Source organism: Falco punctatus (genome assembly GCF_963210335.1).
Source record: "Falco punctatus genome assembly, chromosome: 1".
In the NCBI taxonomy this organism is placed as follows: Eukaryota; Metazoa; Chordata; class Aves; order Falconiformes; family Falconidae; genus Falco; species Falco punctatus.
Genome location: NC_137580.1, coordinates 17,410,387 through 17,427,691, shown reverse-complemented (window position 1 = coordinate 17,427,691; position 17,305 = coordinate 17,410,387). Strand labels below are relative to the sequence as shown.

General features: G+C 43.3%; 1 protein-coding gene across 6 annotated transcripts in view; it reads left to right on the top strand.

Moving 5' to 3' along the window:
* AFF1 (ALF transcription elongation factor 1) overlaps positions 1-17,305 on the top strand; it is a 121,460-nt gene that overhangs the window by 80,783 nt on the left and 23,372 nt on the right. For 5 of the 6 annotated variants that reach the window (XM_080409389.1, XM_080409388.1, XM_080409390.1 and 2 more), the window contains 4 exons: positions 9,145-9,189; positions 11,778-11,864; positions 12,625-12,661; positions 13,033-13,084. In XM_080409389.1, coding sequence (XP_080265515.1) covers positions 9,145-9,189; positions 11,778-11,864; positions 12,625-12,661; positions 13,033-13,084 — 221 coding nt within the window. The remainder of the gene's footprint in view (positions 1-9,144; positions 9,190-11,777; positions 11,865-12,624; positions 12,662-13,032; positions 13,085-17,305) is intronic. The other variant, XM_080409392.1, reaches the window with a different exon arrangement.

The window sequence follows — 17,305 nt, the reverse complement described above, 5'->3', positions numbered from 1 at the left end:
TCAGGCCGCTGCCAGGGGAAGGGGTGGGTGGCAGGGGGGTGCACGTGGCCAGGGACCATGCAGTCACTTGGCCTGGCAGTTGCCGACGGGCTGCATTGCCTTCCCTGCACTGTCAGATCTCACCCTTGAGCCTCAGAGATGGTTCTGCTTCAAAATTATTTTTGCTTCATCTTCTCCCTGGGTCCCACTTGAGGCAAAAAGCTCAAAAGCAGAGTCCTGCTTTCTGTGGCTCTGCAGGTGGCTGACTCAGCTGCCCAAAAGACTTGCAGGGCTGATTTTTTCACCTCAAGGCTATTGTTTTAGGTGGGATTGCTTTATAACACTTCCTTTTGTGTGTTTTCTCTCTGAGATTCATTACTGCTAAACCAAATACTGTTTACTGTAAGGTTCATGCTTAATGCTGGCTGAGACAAGCATTGTCTCACAAGACGAATCAAAATTTAAAGCTCAAGCATGATAATGTTGCATTACTGTCTAATTAGTCTTGGTTTGCATTTCTGTTCCTCCCTCCTGCCCCTACTTTTTTTTTTTTTTTTTTAGCATATCTTAACAATTGTTATTCATGCTAAGAAAATTTTGTCAAATCTAGTGGATACTGTTTGAAGGGTTGTAAGGCAACCTGCCTTATCTGCAAAATAAGCCTTCAGCTGGTTGAGTTGGAAAAACTTGTTTGCCCCCTTAAGAAAGGGTTCCCTTGCACCAGACAGTTTGGGAATTGGTAAGTGTGTGCAAGGAAAGAGATCTGTTGAACAATTAACTGTCTGCTGCAAAATATAAATATCTTTTTTTAAAAAAAAAATGTTCAACGACCACCCATGCTGATAGTTTGCTTGCAGGATGGTGCCTGTCTGACTTGAAATTATTTTAGTCACAAATGTATTCATAGAGTCTTTATACTTGTTCTGATAAGTGCTCTCCTGAATATATAACTAGGAATTGTTGCTTCAGCTTTTCCTGAAAGCAGCTTTGTTACCACGTCCCCTAAAAAAAGGTGGATGGAGTAAGCCAGGTTTCAGATCATTGGACTTGTCTTTGTATCATAGATCTATTTTCTTTTTTTTTCAATTATTTTTTTTAATTTGGTGATACAGAGCATTTAAACATCCTTGGCAGAGAATCTGCCTGATGTTTGTTGTTCCTCAAGACAGCATGCAAAAACCTTTATGAATTTGTTTGTTTTGATCAGCAAGGTAATTTGAGCTTCAAACTTTGGCAAACGTTTTCAGTACGCAGCAGAACACTATTGCATCCATAATCAAGATCAGTAGAGGCTTGGTTAAAATACATATTGTCTCTTGTTGGCTGGGTCAGTTGGGAAACATGCTCTGTGTGTGTGCATCTCATGTCTATTTATAGTATGGAGAGGGTGGATTTTTAACTACACAGAAATGCAGGTGGAAAGCTGCTTTGGAGAGTAGCTTAGCATGCTATTCCTAGCCTGACTTGTGTACGAGGAGAGTCCATCTAATGTGCAAGATCTTGCCCTGCTTTAAGCTGGTTAAGCATATGTGGGTGAAGGCAGGACAGGATGGTAGGTTTTGTTCTGATTTTGCCCTGCCTGTTATTTTCAAACTCACCCTTCATGCATATGCAGTTTTGTGATCTTCATTGCATTCAAGTGACAAAAGCCTATGCAGTTGACATGAAAAAATAAACTTTAAAACTATATGTTTATTTTAAAATACAGTATTAAATGGGAAGCAGTTGTAAATGTAAAGCTGCTTTTTTTTATTATTTATTTTTAGCACGAACAGGTGACCTCTGCTGATAGTTGCAGTGGCAAAGCTCTTATTAGGAAACAAAACTGACGGCACAGTGAAGGGCATGGAACTCATAATTGGCTTTTCTCATCCTTGCTACAGTGCTCACTTGGGTTTTCACAGTGCTAATAATTTAGTCTGAAATCAGGTAAAGAGCAATAGCTGGTGTACTTGAGCTATACACACATTGCAAATCCACTTGGATTAGTAGGAGATAGCAGGCAGCATGCTCTAGCTGTCTTCACCTACGCTGCTTGGGTATCTGCAGGCACCAGTGTCACCTCAGATGGAGGAGACTGGGAAGGATGGGTCTTGTTTGTGTGCCGGATGTCAGAGGGGCAGCTCTAAGTGAGCTGTGACAGCAGAGGCATGGAGATAAGCAGCCAGGTGGAAATTACCAAGATAAGAAGAAACAGAAAGGTCTGCAACACCTTAACGCTTGCCTGAAAAGCAGCCCACATCCATTCCAGTTAATATCTGCTTCCAGACCTCCTGTCCTCATCTGTGCACAGTCTGTATGCCGTTACTGCTGCTGGCCTTGTTTGAGCCCACACATCTCAGCAGTGCCTCTCAGTGACTTCTGCAGTAACGCATGGCCAACTCTCTCTTGGAGATGATGTTTTTTGACAGCCTGCTTGAAACTATTCTGCCACAGCCTCCTGACGAGGCAAGCTATTTAAAAACCAGGAAGAAAGCTTCAGCCCTCTGCTTCCATACGTGAGAGCCGAATAGTCCTTCAGCTCCATTTGGCACGCGTGGCAGAGTGGGATAAAAACGTGTGCTGTAACTTCTGATGGAATACCTTTTAAAAGAAAAAGTTACCTTAGAAGTTCTTCAACTCCATCTTCATTACCAAAAAAATCACTGCTTGTTCCTTGTGCTATCTATGGCAAAACCTTATTTTTAAAAAGCTGCCCAGTTTTTTAGTTTCCCAGCTTTGGCCAGTGTTGACTGCATTGTGCCAGAGGGAGAAAGGTGGGCTTTTGCAAGGATCCTGTCAGCATCTTTTCCCTTTCCCCCTCTAGCCATCATGCTGAGCCCAAGGAGCAGGCTGCTGGTCCCTCCTGCTGTGACAGGCTAGCAGGTGTAACTGTGTCAGCAGGAGAAGAGTGCAGCACCGGGGGAGCTGGTGCTGTCCCTTTCTTGTGTTCCTCCCTGGCTGGGGGCACCGCACTGCTTCTGCTTGGCGGTTGGGTGTCGAGCCCACGTATTATCGCGGCACCTCATTTGTGTGCGAGGTGGTTCCTCAAGCAGTGTAGTCTGTTTCTGGGTGATTCTTATTACCAGAATTCCTCTTTCATCCCTCTTCAGCATGTCTAAAAGGGCAGTGCAAGGCTTGGGGCATGATGCAAGTGCATGTTTTTTTGGAATTGCTCGTGAAGACAGGACTTGGAGGTATTTCAGAGAGTTCTGTCATGCAGTTGCTATGCAGCTTGAATTGAGTGCCTGTGCGGATTTTAAATTGTTTCCTAAATTAAGAACTCTCTTCTTTTGCGGGTATGTGCACCTGTGCATTTTTGCCAGCCTGTTGTAGCAAAGGCAGACTAGTTCCTCATGTAACTTCTAAGGCTTGTTATGTTTGTGTAGATGTTTGAGATCTTATGGGACCCGGTTCTGAAGTCCTTTTCAGCTCAGGATTGAAGTAGTATCGTATCCTTCAGTGGCTGAGGTTTTTGACTTTCAATGGGCAAGGGTAATATTACCCCGTTGCACAGTCAAATCAGCAGATGGTGTGCTATCCTGGTACATACGGGGAGGGGATCACACAAAATCTTTCACAGCCAACTTTCTAATAGATACTTCAACTGTTAATTCTGCTTCTTTTCACCTCCTCTAGCACAAGGAAAGCTATTTTTCATGTGATTGAATGCCTTATGGTACAGGAAACAAATACTTAACTTCCTCTAGGGAAGCATGATGCTACAGAGCAAGGCAGAATACCTGGTGAGCTGCAGCAGGTTACCATGTAGGTGGTAATTCCTGCACGTCACTAGCCTTTGAGTTGTTTATGCTCTGGTAAAATGAAAGCATGAATGTCTATTACTCTGGTAAGGAAACTGTGTTGAAGTCTATCACCCAAGCATCATATGGTATTTATAGCCATTTTTTGCTTTCTCTAACCATACTTTGGCTTTCTGGATACGTTGCTATGTTTTGCATTGTGTGTAAGTGCACAAAAGGGGAGTTGCTGGAATCTGTAGGAATTAATCAACTAATCTCTATTAGCTTCCTCAACTGCATTTTCCCAGAGGGAAAACAAGTATAACAGTGCTGTCTGAAATGACTGAATCACATCGTCTGAGCAATGCACTTGCAGATATCAGTGTGGATGCTAAGTGAAAGCACACAACTTCCATGTAAAAAAAAAAAAAAACAAAATAAAAACAAAACCCCTGGGAAATGTAGTAGCTTTTATCATTAGTATTAGTATTACTATTTACTTCAAACTATCACAGGCATCTGCATAGAGATTGCTTCTTGGCTGAGGTCACTGAAGGTGATTTTGTGGCACTACCAAGGGGAAAGAGTGGATGTGGAATTTGGGTCATGCTGGTCTGAGCTATTATGTTGAAGTTAACGTTGAACCAAAAGGTTTGAAGTCCTTTTCAGACAACTGCAGCTATACTTAACAGTACTTCAGGCATATTGCCTTGTAGCACTGTCTTTTGTTAACCTTGGGATGATATGTCTTTGCAATATATTGCTTGGCCTTCATCAGCTAGTTGTGCAGGTTGGAAAAAAATATATATATTGCAAAAATTCTAAAAAGGAGAAAATGTGGCAGTGTCTCAGCATTTTAATAGCACGTTGCTTGCTCTTTAATAACAGAGAGGCTTAAAAGTCATACTAATGGTACTCTCTGCATTTTTCTGCAGTCAAAATTTATTTAATGGCTTTGGCTTTATGTTTATCCAGCTTTTTGTTCCCAAAACCTCAAAACCAAACTTAGCCTTCACATTGTGAGATGTCTGTTATGCTAATTAAGTCTGTGAACCCTTATCAAAGTGGAAGTTCATCAGTCCAGATTCTCCTCCCTTCATATGTTATCATATGAGTGTAATTGTAAAATTGTCCCTTAAATTATTGGTCATGTAACAGACATCACATTGCATAGCCTGTGTCTAGCTGTTCCCTTGAATTTTTGTGGATAAGCCCTGCAGATTACAAAGGTGGCAGTTTCTTCTGCCTGCTCTCTTAAAGGAGCTTTCTGTCTTTGTGAACAAGATTGCCTTCCCAGTTACATCCATTTATTCGACCTCTCCAGAGTCTGTGGGCTCTGCATCAGTAGAGGAACTGGGCTGGACTCTGGGGTCAGATGTGAGTGTGCCCGCTTGCGGCTGGCTCCGGTGGTGCCTTCTGCAGGGGGAGATAGTATGTGGTGGAGCATTGGAGGCTGTGAAATCACTGGGAGTTGAGCCTTTGCTTGAGCGATACCAGACTTTTTGGAACATAAATTGGTATTATTGCTGAGAGGAGTGGCAGTTATTGAAACGCAGCATCAGTTCGGATGGAGAAGTTGGCATTAAAAAGCAAAACCAAGACAAAACCCCAGCGACCCAACAGGTCTGGATGTTCTGTGATTGCACTTGACCTCAGCCATCAAAATGTTTTGTGAGTGGCACTCGGAGGTGTCGGCATGGTTCTCAAACTGGCAGCGAGTATGAATGTGGCAGGAGGAAATCCTAGCTGGAGATTGTGCAGATGTCAGTGTCAGCCAGCAAATATGCAGAGGGCTTAAATCAAGTTGTCTGTGGGGAGTATGTTAGAGTGTTCTCTGTAACGGCTGTAAAACTGCTAGTGGGGATAGACAGCAACATGTAATACTTACTCTTCTACACCCACAGTCCTCAGTGGAGCTGATCTCATTTCAGTGATTTCTTCAGCTTTTTAACTCTTCTTCGAGCAGCACGTGTTTCTTACTCCTTTTCCCTAAACTCTTCTTTTAAAACTGGCAAGGACAGCCCTTGCTGCTGGGTGGCATGTGGTTTCATGGTAGTTTACAGGCTGAAACACAGCTCTGAGATGTGACTTGAAGGAAAAGAAAAAATGGGGGGGAGGGCAGAACAATTGCGGAGTGTGCAGAAAAGCCCAGCTCCTTCAGGCACTGGTTGTGTAGCTTTATAAAAGATGAGGAGTCCTCGGATACTGCAGCTGGGACAGTGCAAGGGTGCATGCCCCCTGTCTCCAGGGCCAGTGGGTTGGGGGCACAGGGACTGTGCTGGGCTGCAGGCTCATGGTAGAAATGATAGCCACGGTCCTACCTGAAAGACAGGAGGGTTCCCTGGTGCAGTCAAGTGTTCTGATCAGTTCTGTGGTGATTTTGGCACTGAAAACAAATTTTCTGTGCGTGTCCTGAACAGTCTTGTGTTTTTAATGTTTGATCATATATTTGGTACAGGTGTTGCAAGTCCATTTGTGGGCAGTGGGTTTGTTTGCCCATTGCACATTCTACTGCTGATGAAAGGGTCATTGTTTTTTAGTCTTAGTGTGCAGCAGGATAGCAGAACAAACAATGAAGGTAGTCTTCGAGGAGTCTCCAGCAGGGGTGTGGGCGTCCCAGCATGTCCTAACTTAGCGGCTCTGGGAGTAAACTGCTAGCCAAAGGTGAAAGCAGTGTTGAGCATCCCTGACACCTTATGTTCTGTATCTCCAGAGCTCCACATATTTGGGGGGCACATACTTAAACCTTGTGTCTTAAAAACCCCAAAAATAGAGGTCCTTGTGCTGCCGATGCAGACTTCTGCAGTACTTGTCTGGTATCATATGTTTGCTTTCCTTTAAATTTTGTGCCACAGAGGAAAGTGGTTTCTGCTGAGCCACTGGACGTGTGAGGAGCAGCGCACTGTCACTGAACGATGCCCTGTGGGGTTACAAAAAATCCTCCTGATGGTTGCTCTATAAATACTCATTGTATGTAAATCTGTATCGATTTCAAAGCACCTTCAGGTTTATGTGAAAGAACTTCAGGAAGGGGTGTGACTTGTTTGGCAAGGATAAGGGAGGTCCAAGCAGGCTGCTGCAGATATTATCTGATCCTCATGTTAATTGAATTACACTTTTGTCTTCAGTTATCACCCCATAAAACTTAAGTTTCTGGAACGGGAGAGGCAAACTGATTTTGATTTGTTGCAGTTGATTCATTGTAGAGAGAAGTTTTGAATACTTTGTCCAGGCAGGATCTTGATACCTTATTTGTTTTGTGGGTTTTTATTGTGGTACTTTACGAGGTATCTCAGGAGCTTTCTGAAGCTATCTGCCAGTTGCTGTTTTCTGTACAGCTGTCTGCTGTTCACCACTTACTAAATTAAGAAGTAAATTAGGTGATTGAGCTACCAGAGTAAGCTTGCTGGGAAGAAAAAGAAGAAAAGAGGGATCCCCTTTTGGCACCGTGAGTTATGAAGCATCCAGATCCCTTGCCATGTGTTCCCTGCTGTTTGCTCTCCCTCTCCCCTCCTGCCCGCTGTGGGGTGCTTCTGCAAGCCTTGCTACATCCCAGCCGCTTTCATTCACGTGATTCATCTGGCTGTGTCTCAGCTTCTGTTTGTCCTGGGGTGAGTCAGGTCAGCAGCAGCTATCTGTGCATGATTTTCTGAAGAGAAGTCAAATCTTCATCAAATGAGCCCTGCCTCAATGAGAGCTTTATGTAGACATAGACAAATGAGGTTGCAGGGAAATGAGATTCCTCATCTCCTCCCTCCAGTGTAAATAGTGCAGCATATGGAAAACAGGTGAGTGACCTTTCTGTGAGAGTGCTAAGGACGATGCTTTTTGGCTTTGTTGAAGTGTTTGCTTGTTTTGCTGTTTATCTTGTTCTGGGGAAGATCCTCCTGATCAGGCACTATAGCTCACTGCCCGCTTCCTTTAACACAAGAAGCAACTTCCCGGCCTTTCACTTTGAGCAATGATGCCAATCGTTGGACGTTTCCCTTCAATCTCTTGTTTATGGATGAGAAGCTGGTCTTGGGATGCACTTGGCTAGTTCCAGCTACGCAGTTCCTTGGTGGTTTTTTTTCATTTCAGTTTCCTTTAATGATACCAGTTAGGAAGGATGTGTAAATGACAGGTACTTCCAAAATGCATACCTTGCTAGCAGATGAGAAGCCGACCTGTCAGAGTGGTGTTCCTCATGGCCAGGCGGCAGGTCAGTGTGTGGAAGCAGCACAGGTCCTCCTGCAGAGAATCCCCAGCACCTAGTGCTGCCAGTAGTGCTGGAAGGAGGCACTGCTGCTACTGCATAGCCTCCTGCTGCACACAGCTGGGGCACAGGGCAGGTGGGCTCTCTCGGGGGGCATTGCTGCTCGCCCTGGCCATGCAGTTACCCTCGTCCCTACATGCCTGGGGAGCAGGAGGCTTTTGCTGTGCTCATCCCAGCCCCTGCCTTGCCCAGCAGTACCCATGCTGCTGATGCGTGGTGTCGGGTGTGTGCAGGGGGTGTCCTGCCAGGAGCTGCTAAGTGGTTTTGCTGATACATTAAAAGCAGATTTATGTGTTTGTACAAGCTGCAACGTCTGCTGTTTGGTAGGTAACTGGCAAATATTAGCACTGCTTTTGCTTTGTACTCTTCCTCAGAGCTTCCTTGAGTCTGGGCTTGTGAGCCCAAATGAAGGCAGCCACAGGCGCTGCCCTGGCTGTGTGCTGGTCTCCTTCAGGTGGCACTGATGAAGTGCCAGGGCACCAGCAGGGCTGGCTGAGGTCCTCACCATGCCTGTGTTGGGGAGCCCCAGCACCTGCCAGGCAGGCATGTCGTGGTCACTGCCTGGGCTCCAGTGAAACAGGTGTGGGAGGTACAGGAGCAGTCCCTTGATCCAGATCCAGGTCATCTGCAGGTTTTCCAGAAATAGCTATGTTGCTGCTACCTGGTGCTATGTTCAAAGTTTTTTTTCTAAGCTACACAAGTTACAGTTGTATTGCTTTTCAGTATTTTAATGGCAGTTGATGTTCCCATGAGTCTAAAAACTGGCATTCAGGGACTTGATGCATGATTCCTCCAGTTAAAACGACCTCTACTTTTCTTTCTGCAAGCTTAAGGGCTTCTTTTTCTGCTTGAGTCTACATTGATGCATAGAAGAATGCAAGTCATCAAACAAGGTGAATCGTGTCAGCTGAATGAGCGTGATTAATGAGCTCTGTTTCACTTCTTTCTCATCTTTATTAGAATATACCTTCTACTAAAGACTTGAAAACAACAGGCATTGTAAAAGTGCATTATTAACTACCCTTCTGATGGGGCTTTTAATTCTTACTAGCATTTTATTGTTAATGGACTTAAGTGAAATTTATAGAACTGTTGCTGAGCAAATGTTTGATGAGCACATCTGTTTGTCTCATGTCAGTTGGTAAAAACAAACCAAACTCACGCTACTTTCCTCTTTTTTTGTTGTAGCAAACCTTCCCTGGTGAAGTCCACTCCATTGACGAAATTTTGAAGGTAGGTGCTCTTAAATAACACATCTCTGGTTTGCTTGTATTTTGCACGCATTAAAGTATTGTCTGGGGGAAGAATGTTGCTCTGCTTCTGTTCTGTCAGTGGATGTTGCTATCACTAAGTATGCTGTGGAGAAGTAAAGATAAAGGTCTAAAGAGCAAGACTGACAAGTCATCTGAAACACCTAGAGCCGTTCCTTCGCCAAGTCAGGGGGTTGCTTTTACCTCACATGCTTCCTCCAAAGGCACTGGACATGCTGCCTCCTGTCCATGCTGCCAGCCCCACCTGCGCACATCCCACCTGCGCACATCCCACCTGCACCCATCCCACCCGCACCCATCCCACCCGCACGGCACTGCTGCTTCTCCTTCACTGTAGTTCTAGTCCATTCGTACAGAGCTAAGCCAGCTCCAATGCAAAACTGTCTCTGTAACCTTGTGGCAGAGCTGAGTCTGTGAGCGGCGCGCGGGCTTCCAGTAGCTGGGTTTGAGTACGTGTTGCCTGTGAAAATGTGAAAGTGTGAAAATGCACTGTGATCTGCAAGGCGGTCATGCTGATACTGAGAAGACAGTTCCTTGATTTCAAATAGTATTCTGAGACAGTGAAGTCCTAATGGAAGTGTTTGGTTTCTGTGATTCATTTCCGTCACTGCTGCTTCAGGTTGCAAAATCTCGATGCCTCTGTTGCTCTCAAGAAGCATTTGTTTGGGCAGCATCGTAGCTGAAAGGTGCTCACTAGCTGTCATGCACTGGTTGGTATTGCAGCCTGTGTACTTTGCCTGGAACTACTGCATCCTTGCGTGTTTCACAAGGCATCCTGTTTTCTTGCCCGTTTGGAATGCATAACATTGTTTTTGCAGCAACTGCAGGGGAGCACATTCTAATACGTGAAGAGGTGTAGGGTGGTATATTGAAGAGTTTATCATCTATTGAAAGATTGCACAGCTAGTGAGTGGTGAGCAATGAACAGTGGGAGGGGAGAAAGGAGAAGGCAAGGGTGGTGGTAACGTGATCAAATAGTTACCCAGACCAGTTGTTGCACAGAAACCCCTGTAGATTGCTCTGATCCCTGCTTATAGGGCCAAAGGTAGCAATATGGTTTAATTCCCCGTAAATCTTTGCATTTTGTGTTATAGATAAAGAAACATGAGAAGCTTCTGAACCTTCATATTTGTGCCTTGATGAAAAAATGGCACTTTTAAATTATGACACAGTAGATTCTCATACTTCAGCCTATTTGGTACCAAAAGTAAAGAAATGTACTTTGCACTGACACGTTCCTCATTCATTTCTTTGAAGCCCCTAGGCAAACTGTGTGTGGTGTATGCTTGCCATGAGATGCATTCAGCATGAACATAACTCCTAACTTTCTGTGCTGAGCACAGTGCCAGTATGGTGTTACTCTGCATGCTGCTTGCTTTGGAAAGCTGCGGGGAACAGTTGTGATGACGGTCACTATGGATGGGGATGGTGGGTGTACATCTTGAGGTAATGTTGGGCTGGGGGGGAAGATCCTGAGGTAACTATTCCTGGAAGGGCAGTGAGGGTGATAGGCCGTATGAGATTGCTTACTACTTGGAGTGACTATTGCACTCTTCAGGATTTAAAACTTGAGGATCAGGAGCCAAGAGAAGTCAGTCTTGTGCGGTTTCAGCAAGGTGGTGCTGAACTTCTGAGCCACAGCTTGCCCAAAGGCCTCATCTGGATTAACCCTCATTATTGTAGTGTATGCTCAAAAGCCCTTGCCTGTGCAAGGTTTTTCGTGTGTGTTTGTTGTTAGCGAGCTGGTGTGGACCTGGCGGTGGTGCCAGCCGAGGCAGGCAGGGGGGTGATCTCGCCTGCCAAGCCCTGTCCCATGGCCATGGTGTTTGTGCTCTGCTTTCACCTGGACCGTGGCTGAGCCCAAGAAGCCAGTACTTGGCAGTGATGGCGGGTGAGAGTAAGGGCAGGGGAATGGGGCAGAAGGATTCCTAAAGATGTAGCACGTCGGGAAGTCTTTTTTTGTTTTGCTTTGTTTTTTTTTTTTTTTTGTTTGAAACCAAGTCACGGAGCTCCGTGTCAAACACTTCTTGGTCGGTCAGAGCAAAAGCCAGTGTTTCAGGCAGAACAGCGTGGGGAGCGGCTGGCAGGCAGAGCGCTCTGGCTGACCTCCTTGAGTTACAGAAAGCCTTTTGGAGTGTTGCTGCTGTAAGGGGATACAAGAACTTCCCTAGTAGGAAAGTCCTGTGCTTTGAAAAAACCCAGAACTACTCCTGTACAGGTTTTACTTAATTTTCCCTTTATTAACTGTGATAGCTGTAAGGCTGAGGCCTAATCCTGCAGACACAGTAAGTACTTTACTCTGTACAAGCTTCACTGAGATTGCTCTTCCTTGGGCAATGCAAGTATGCTTGCAGAAAAGGAGCGAGCCCTCACCGTGCTCTGGCTGCTGCGCTCAGAGGAGGGCTTCCTGCTGCGATACCATCTCTCGGATTTATGATCGGGTCAGCAAGGACTTTTTTTGGCAGATCGTATGAACCTCTTAAGTGTAAAACTTCATCTGCGTGTTATCGGCAAAAGTACTGTAAGCCGCTTCTCTCAATCTCTTTCCAGGAAATGACCCACTCATGGCCACCTCCCCTGACAGCTATTCATACGCCTAGTACAACAGAGTGTTCCAAATTTCCCTTCCCAAAAAAGGTAAAACACCCTCTTTTTGCCAGAGCTTTTGACAAACTAGAAGAGTTTTCCAGCTCTTGCATGTGTTTTTCATGCAGTTTTGTCCCCCTTTCATAGATAAAGGCTGTTTGAAGAGATTGGCTTTAGAAGAAGTCAGATAAATAAAAGCACAATGGATCTTGAGTTGTATAATGGCTGCTTGCAACACATAGTTTTACTGAGAATTAGATCAGATTGTGCTTCCGAGTAATTGGTTTCAAGTGGGCTATATGGTAGTATAATTATATTTCCTCTTAGATTTTTTAAGCAAGCCTTGTATTTTTATTGAGCCACGGGTGGGGGGATGAATGAATGAATAGTGTTTCAGTGACTTAAACATTTGTTACAATTGAAGGCTTCAAATGTGACTGCTTTTCAGAAACATTTTAAGCGTCTCATCTCCGCTGCAGCACAACAAACATTTTATCTCTTTGTCAACAAAAATATTCGCTGACTGTGTTAAACATTTGGCAGCTCTTACAACTTTTTAATTATTATTTCTTTGAAAATGCACATACCACTAATGTGCTAGCCACACATTTTTGGTGGCAGGAGGTATTTCTGTCCATGCTAAGCAACATCAGGCCAGCTTTTGACTATTGAACACTTCAAAGTCATACTTTGATAAGTATGTCAAAGTATTTATTACAGTAGGTAACGTGGAAAACAAATCATCGATATGCTGCTATTAAGAGAGCTGATTAATTTTATTCTCAATTTGCCCTTTGTCCTTTCTTTCTAGGGATTGCAGCATGCTGGATCTGTAGCACAGAATCAGCGTAAGTAGAAATCAAAAAACCCACACTGTTATGTGTGTATTGACAGGTAGTTTAGTGTGGTGCATGTTATAGGTTGAGGAGAACATGTAAAGTGTTTACACTGATGAAGGAGCACAATTTCGTGTGCTTTGCTGAACAGTGCTGAATTTAGCAAATGCTTAAGGGATTGTATACATTCGTTACGTAGAAATTAAGGAGCAGTTCAACAGCAAACAGTGTTTCATTAGGAAACCTCACTTGGAGTGATGAATAATCTCGATGGCAAACAATTACATTGTGGAACAATGTGACTTTCTAATCTCAGAGACCATAGGGTAAAATATGCTAAAGGTGAGGCAAATAAACCCAACTGATTCATTTTTGAATTACAGAACAGTATGACGCATCTTCAGAAACGTTGCCTAGTTCTCAACCAAGAACATCGTAAGTAATCAGACCCGGTTCCCATCTCTACTGTGCAGTTACTCAAAAGAACCTGGAATTAATTAAAATCTGTTTTACTTGATGGTTTAGGAGATTAAGATTTTATCAGTCTGATTTTTGTCATAAAATTTCAGTGCAGGGAATTTTCACCAATAGAAACATTAATGTTTCATGATAGAATCATAGAATCATTTAGGTTGGAAACGACCTTTAAGATTACCAAGGCCAACCATTAATCTAGCTCTGCCAAGTCTACCACAAAACCCTGTTATGATTAGAATAATTGTGTTAAAAAGGAAACTGAAGGAAAAAAAACCCAACTATTAATGTACCAGATTAAAAGAGCAAAAAAACTTTGATCTATGGCTACTTGATATCTTGTCATAATAAGTGCTATTCAAACCGGTAATAATGCATTCAACTGACATAAATTGTAAGGGATACAAACTGAACCTGATCTATTCTGCATATTGTTTTTAAGCCTGTGAAAGCTAGTGAAGCTACAGCTACAAAAACTGAGAACTAGGGGTGAAATGTTAAAGCAATTGCATGGTGTGACTTTCTGTGATTGCCCAAGGAAAAGTTTTCTAAAAAGTGTTGTCTTAATTTTATTTTTATTTAAAACAACCAAACAAAAAAAGCATTTCATGTGGACTTTCTAAAAACCTCAATTTATATTCTAATCATGTTAGCTAGTTAGTGGGGTGAAGGTGAAATCTCTTGTAGCTTCTTCTAATTAATAGTATTTATATATTTCTACTTCTCTATGTATTTCTTCTTTTCCCTATCGTGTTATGTTTCCTCTCAGAAGAAAGCTTCTTAGAGTTTGAGTCTTAGTGTAAGACATTTGTGTATAATCGCTACAAAAGTTTTATAAGGCTAGGAAGGTGTGCCAACTAATGAGCGAACTTCTCCAATAGAAAATTTTAGGTTGGTCGATAATGGTACTGTCCTTGTAGGTGAAAGTGGTTATCTATTCATTAGGTTAATTACAGAAATTACTTGAAAGTAGTTTTGTGTGGGCTGATGCTGGTCTTCCAGGATTAACCTGGCCAAATGGCAGCATTGATAGGTTTCTGAGCATGGAGTAACAAACAAAAATCTTTCCATGGCTGGAAGGTGAAGGGGCCTGTGTGCAAGGCAACCGCCAAACCATTAAATACCTATCAGTTCATGTGATATATGAAATTCTTGCATTATTCTGTGATACATTGTTCCGTGGAAGGCTGCACACTACAGACTACAAAGCTTACTCCACTTGTTTTCCTTTCCCTTATAATGAACAGTTTAATTAAAATAAAAACCGGGCTAGTCACAGATTAAGAGGAAAAGCATCTCGCCATCTTGGTTGAAATTGTAGAATTTTGCACTCAAGTTCCATAAGGTCGTGAAACAACTTTTCACACTGTTCCAGCATCATGCAGAGGAGCCCTTGCTGGCTGGGACTGTGAGATAGTGTCTTGCCAAGCAGTCAATAACTCCCTTATTCCATTCTTTATTTTGCTTCTCCTTCTTCCACTCCAGCTTGCTCCTCCTGAACAAACTCTGGAAATTTTCATTGTGCTGTTAAAAATACTAGGTTCAACTGCTCCAGGCTCTGCCTTCCTCCTCTGCTACCCTAAAACCATCATCTTTATTTCAACTCTTCTCAGCTGCTTGTAAAAATCCCTCAAGCACTTCAGTCGGTTTTCCACGTGGCTGAGAGAGAAGAGACTTTTACTGTAAACAAGAATCTGAAATTACTCAGTTTTTTAGCCCAAAGGTCCAGAATTGTGAATTTGGCATGGTACGTAGCTCTGTCCTTAGCCAACATCCCCTCTCAGCATCCATGTGGGCACTTCAGAGCCAGCACTCATCTACCAGGAACGCTTGTACCCACAATTGATGACAACAGTTGAAGCAGGAGGAACAGTGTGGCTTAGATGTGTGTCCAAAATGGAGCCAAGCAATATTTGCCCAAGGACTTCTTTTACATCTTTCCCTTGAATTGCTGCATCCCTTCTTTTTTGTTTTGTTTTTGGTTTTGTTTTCATTTGCACAACAGGGCTTGCTTTCTTTGCTGTTCAAAGCACACGTGACTGTCTGAAATTCAGCTGCCTAGAATAGCTTGTGTTACAAAGTGTAGCTGGCTGAAAACAAACAGCATTTGTGCTGCTTAATTAGAAGTTGAAATCCCGGCGCATCTGTGTGCCCAAATTAAGCATTCAGCTTTACAGAGCATGCAGGGGTTTCCCAGATGGCTTTCCTTCTTGAATACAGCCCTGAAGTTAGCACCTGGCTGCGCTGGAATGGAAGTAGCCTTTCTTTTCAAAGGGGAGATGCCAAGCTCATTCTTGGTGATGCATCTTTAACCCAGCTGGCAGAGGGGGACCTTCCTGTGCTTTCACTGGGGTTGTTTGGCAAGCAGTATTAATTTTAATGCTGCTTCTCTTGCTTAAAAGAGCTGTTCTTAAATAGATTTACAGGGAGATTGATAGTATGTATATAAGCTGCAAATGAGCAGGTCCTGCAAATGAAAACTTGGCATCTATTAACTCCTGAGCTAATTAAAACATTAAAATTATTAAAAGCGGATTTATTTTCTTTGACTAGGCTATTTAACGATCTCTTGAAAACCTTGGTTTGGGGAAACTAACTGGCTTTGTGTCTATCCTTGCAAAAGTATGGCTCATTTAAAGTTTCAGTGTTCTTTCTTGATCTTAAATTGAACTTCAGTAGTTTCAATGTTCTTTTATGCTTATACATTTTATTTACCAGCAGCTCAGGTGAAAAAATCAGTTGTTTTTATTACAAGAAGATAAATCAGCTTTAAAATATGATCTAGATAGCGTTTCCTTGCATTATCCTCTTCCCTCTAAAGGAAATACATCTGTAGTCCACAATTCTTAAAGCAAAACAAAAAAAATGAAAACACTTTCAGAACTTTCTAGCATCCCTGGAAGTTTGTTCATTATCACCTTTGAAGGACCACTTCCCCTAATGGGTTGGGGGGGGGTGGGGGTGGGGAGAGAAAAAGAATTCATTGAGATGCCAGTAGACATTTGGCCACATTGCCCAGAAGTGTGGAGAATTGTTGCTGTTCTTCTTTCCCAGTTGTGTCTCAGTGGACTGGCAGTAAGCTTCAGCTCTAGCCCACGTGCAGAGCTGGTGTGTGCAGGATTGCTGCAGATGCTGTGCTGTTTGCCTTCTGTAGGAGATGCAGGGGCCTCATTTTCCGAGGTGGTGTCTCACAGCTCTTCCCTTCAGTGTTTAAAAGAAGAGGCAAGAGTTGATTTCCACTGAGAAAGTGTGTGAGGAAATGAGGCAGCGGAGGCTGGTAGATGGAAGAGGATAGTTACAGGGGAATGGCAAAATCAAAATGCCTGAAAAAAGAAAGCACATAGGTCTTTGCGAGTGTCATCGAGCAGAGCCCTTGGGCACTGGGTACCTCTCTGCCTCGGTGAGAGGTACTTGGGACCCATAGGGTCAGTTCCTTTGCAGGAGGCGTCCCCTGTGTGGGAGGGGTTGGCTCTGCTGGTAGACACAGGAGGCGTTTGGGGTTACCTTATGCTGTCCTGCTCCGTGGACAAGAGCAGGTTTGTCACTTCTGGTTTGTGGAATCGTTCGTTGTGAGACTACGGTCAGCTTCGGCAGTCCTGTTTTGCATGGAAGTATCTCCTGCATGTCAGCTGCTTTGTATGACTGTAAAATAATTTGTCTAGTTAGTGGGGATAGTGTTTAAATAAGGCAATTGCTTTTTTATTCAAGGTTTTTACTCCTCTGTTCTCATGGAATCGTAAAAGCAAACTGCTCAGGGTCATTAGAGGTGACCTGCAGAGCCATAAATCTTTTTTGCTTTGTTCATAATTTGACATGAAGGCTTGAAAGAGTGTGAAGGTCTGAATAGTTTTCCCTTTCCTAACAAGCATCGGGACCACTGACTTGTCTACACATTTTCCAAGGTGATGTGGTTCACTGGGGATTTTCATATTTGTTTTTTTGCTATAAAATGTGTTATGAGGAGTTGGAGGGTTATTTTTCCTAGTTGGGCATGAGAAAGATTTCTCACAGAGAGCTTTTAGTTTTAAATGAGGTCAAAATAAACAGTTTTGACCCGATTGATTAAAATCACTGCCTCAGTTCCCAGGCTTTTTATACGATTTTTGGAAAGACACTTGCGTAAATCTCTGGGTTGAGGAGTTCAGTCTCCAGCTATTTTCAAGATTTGAATCATTATACTTT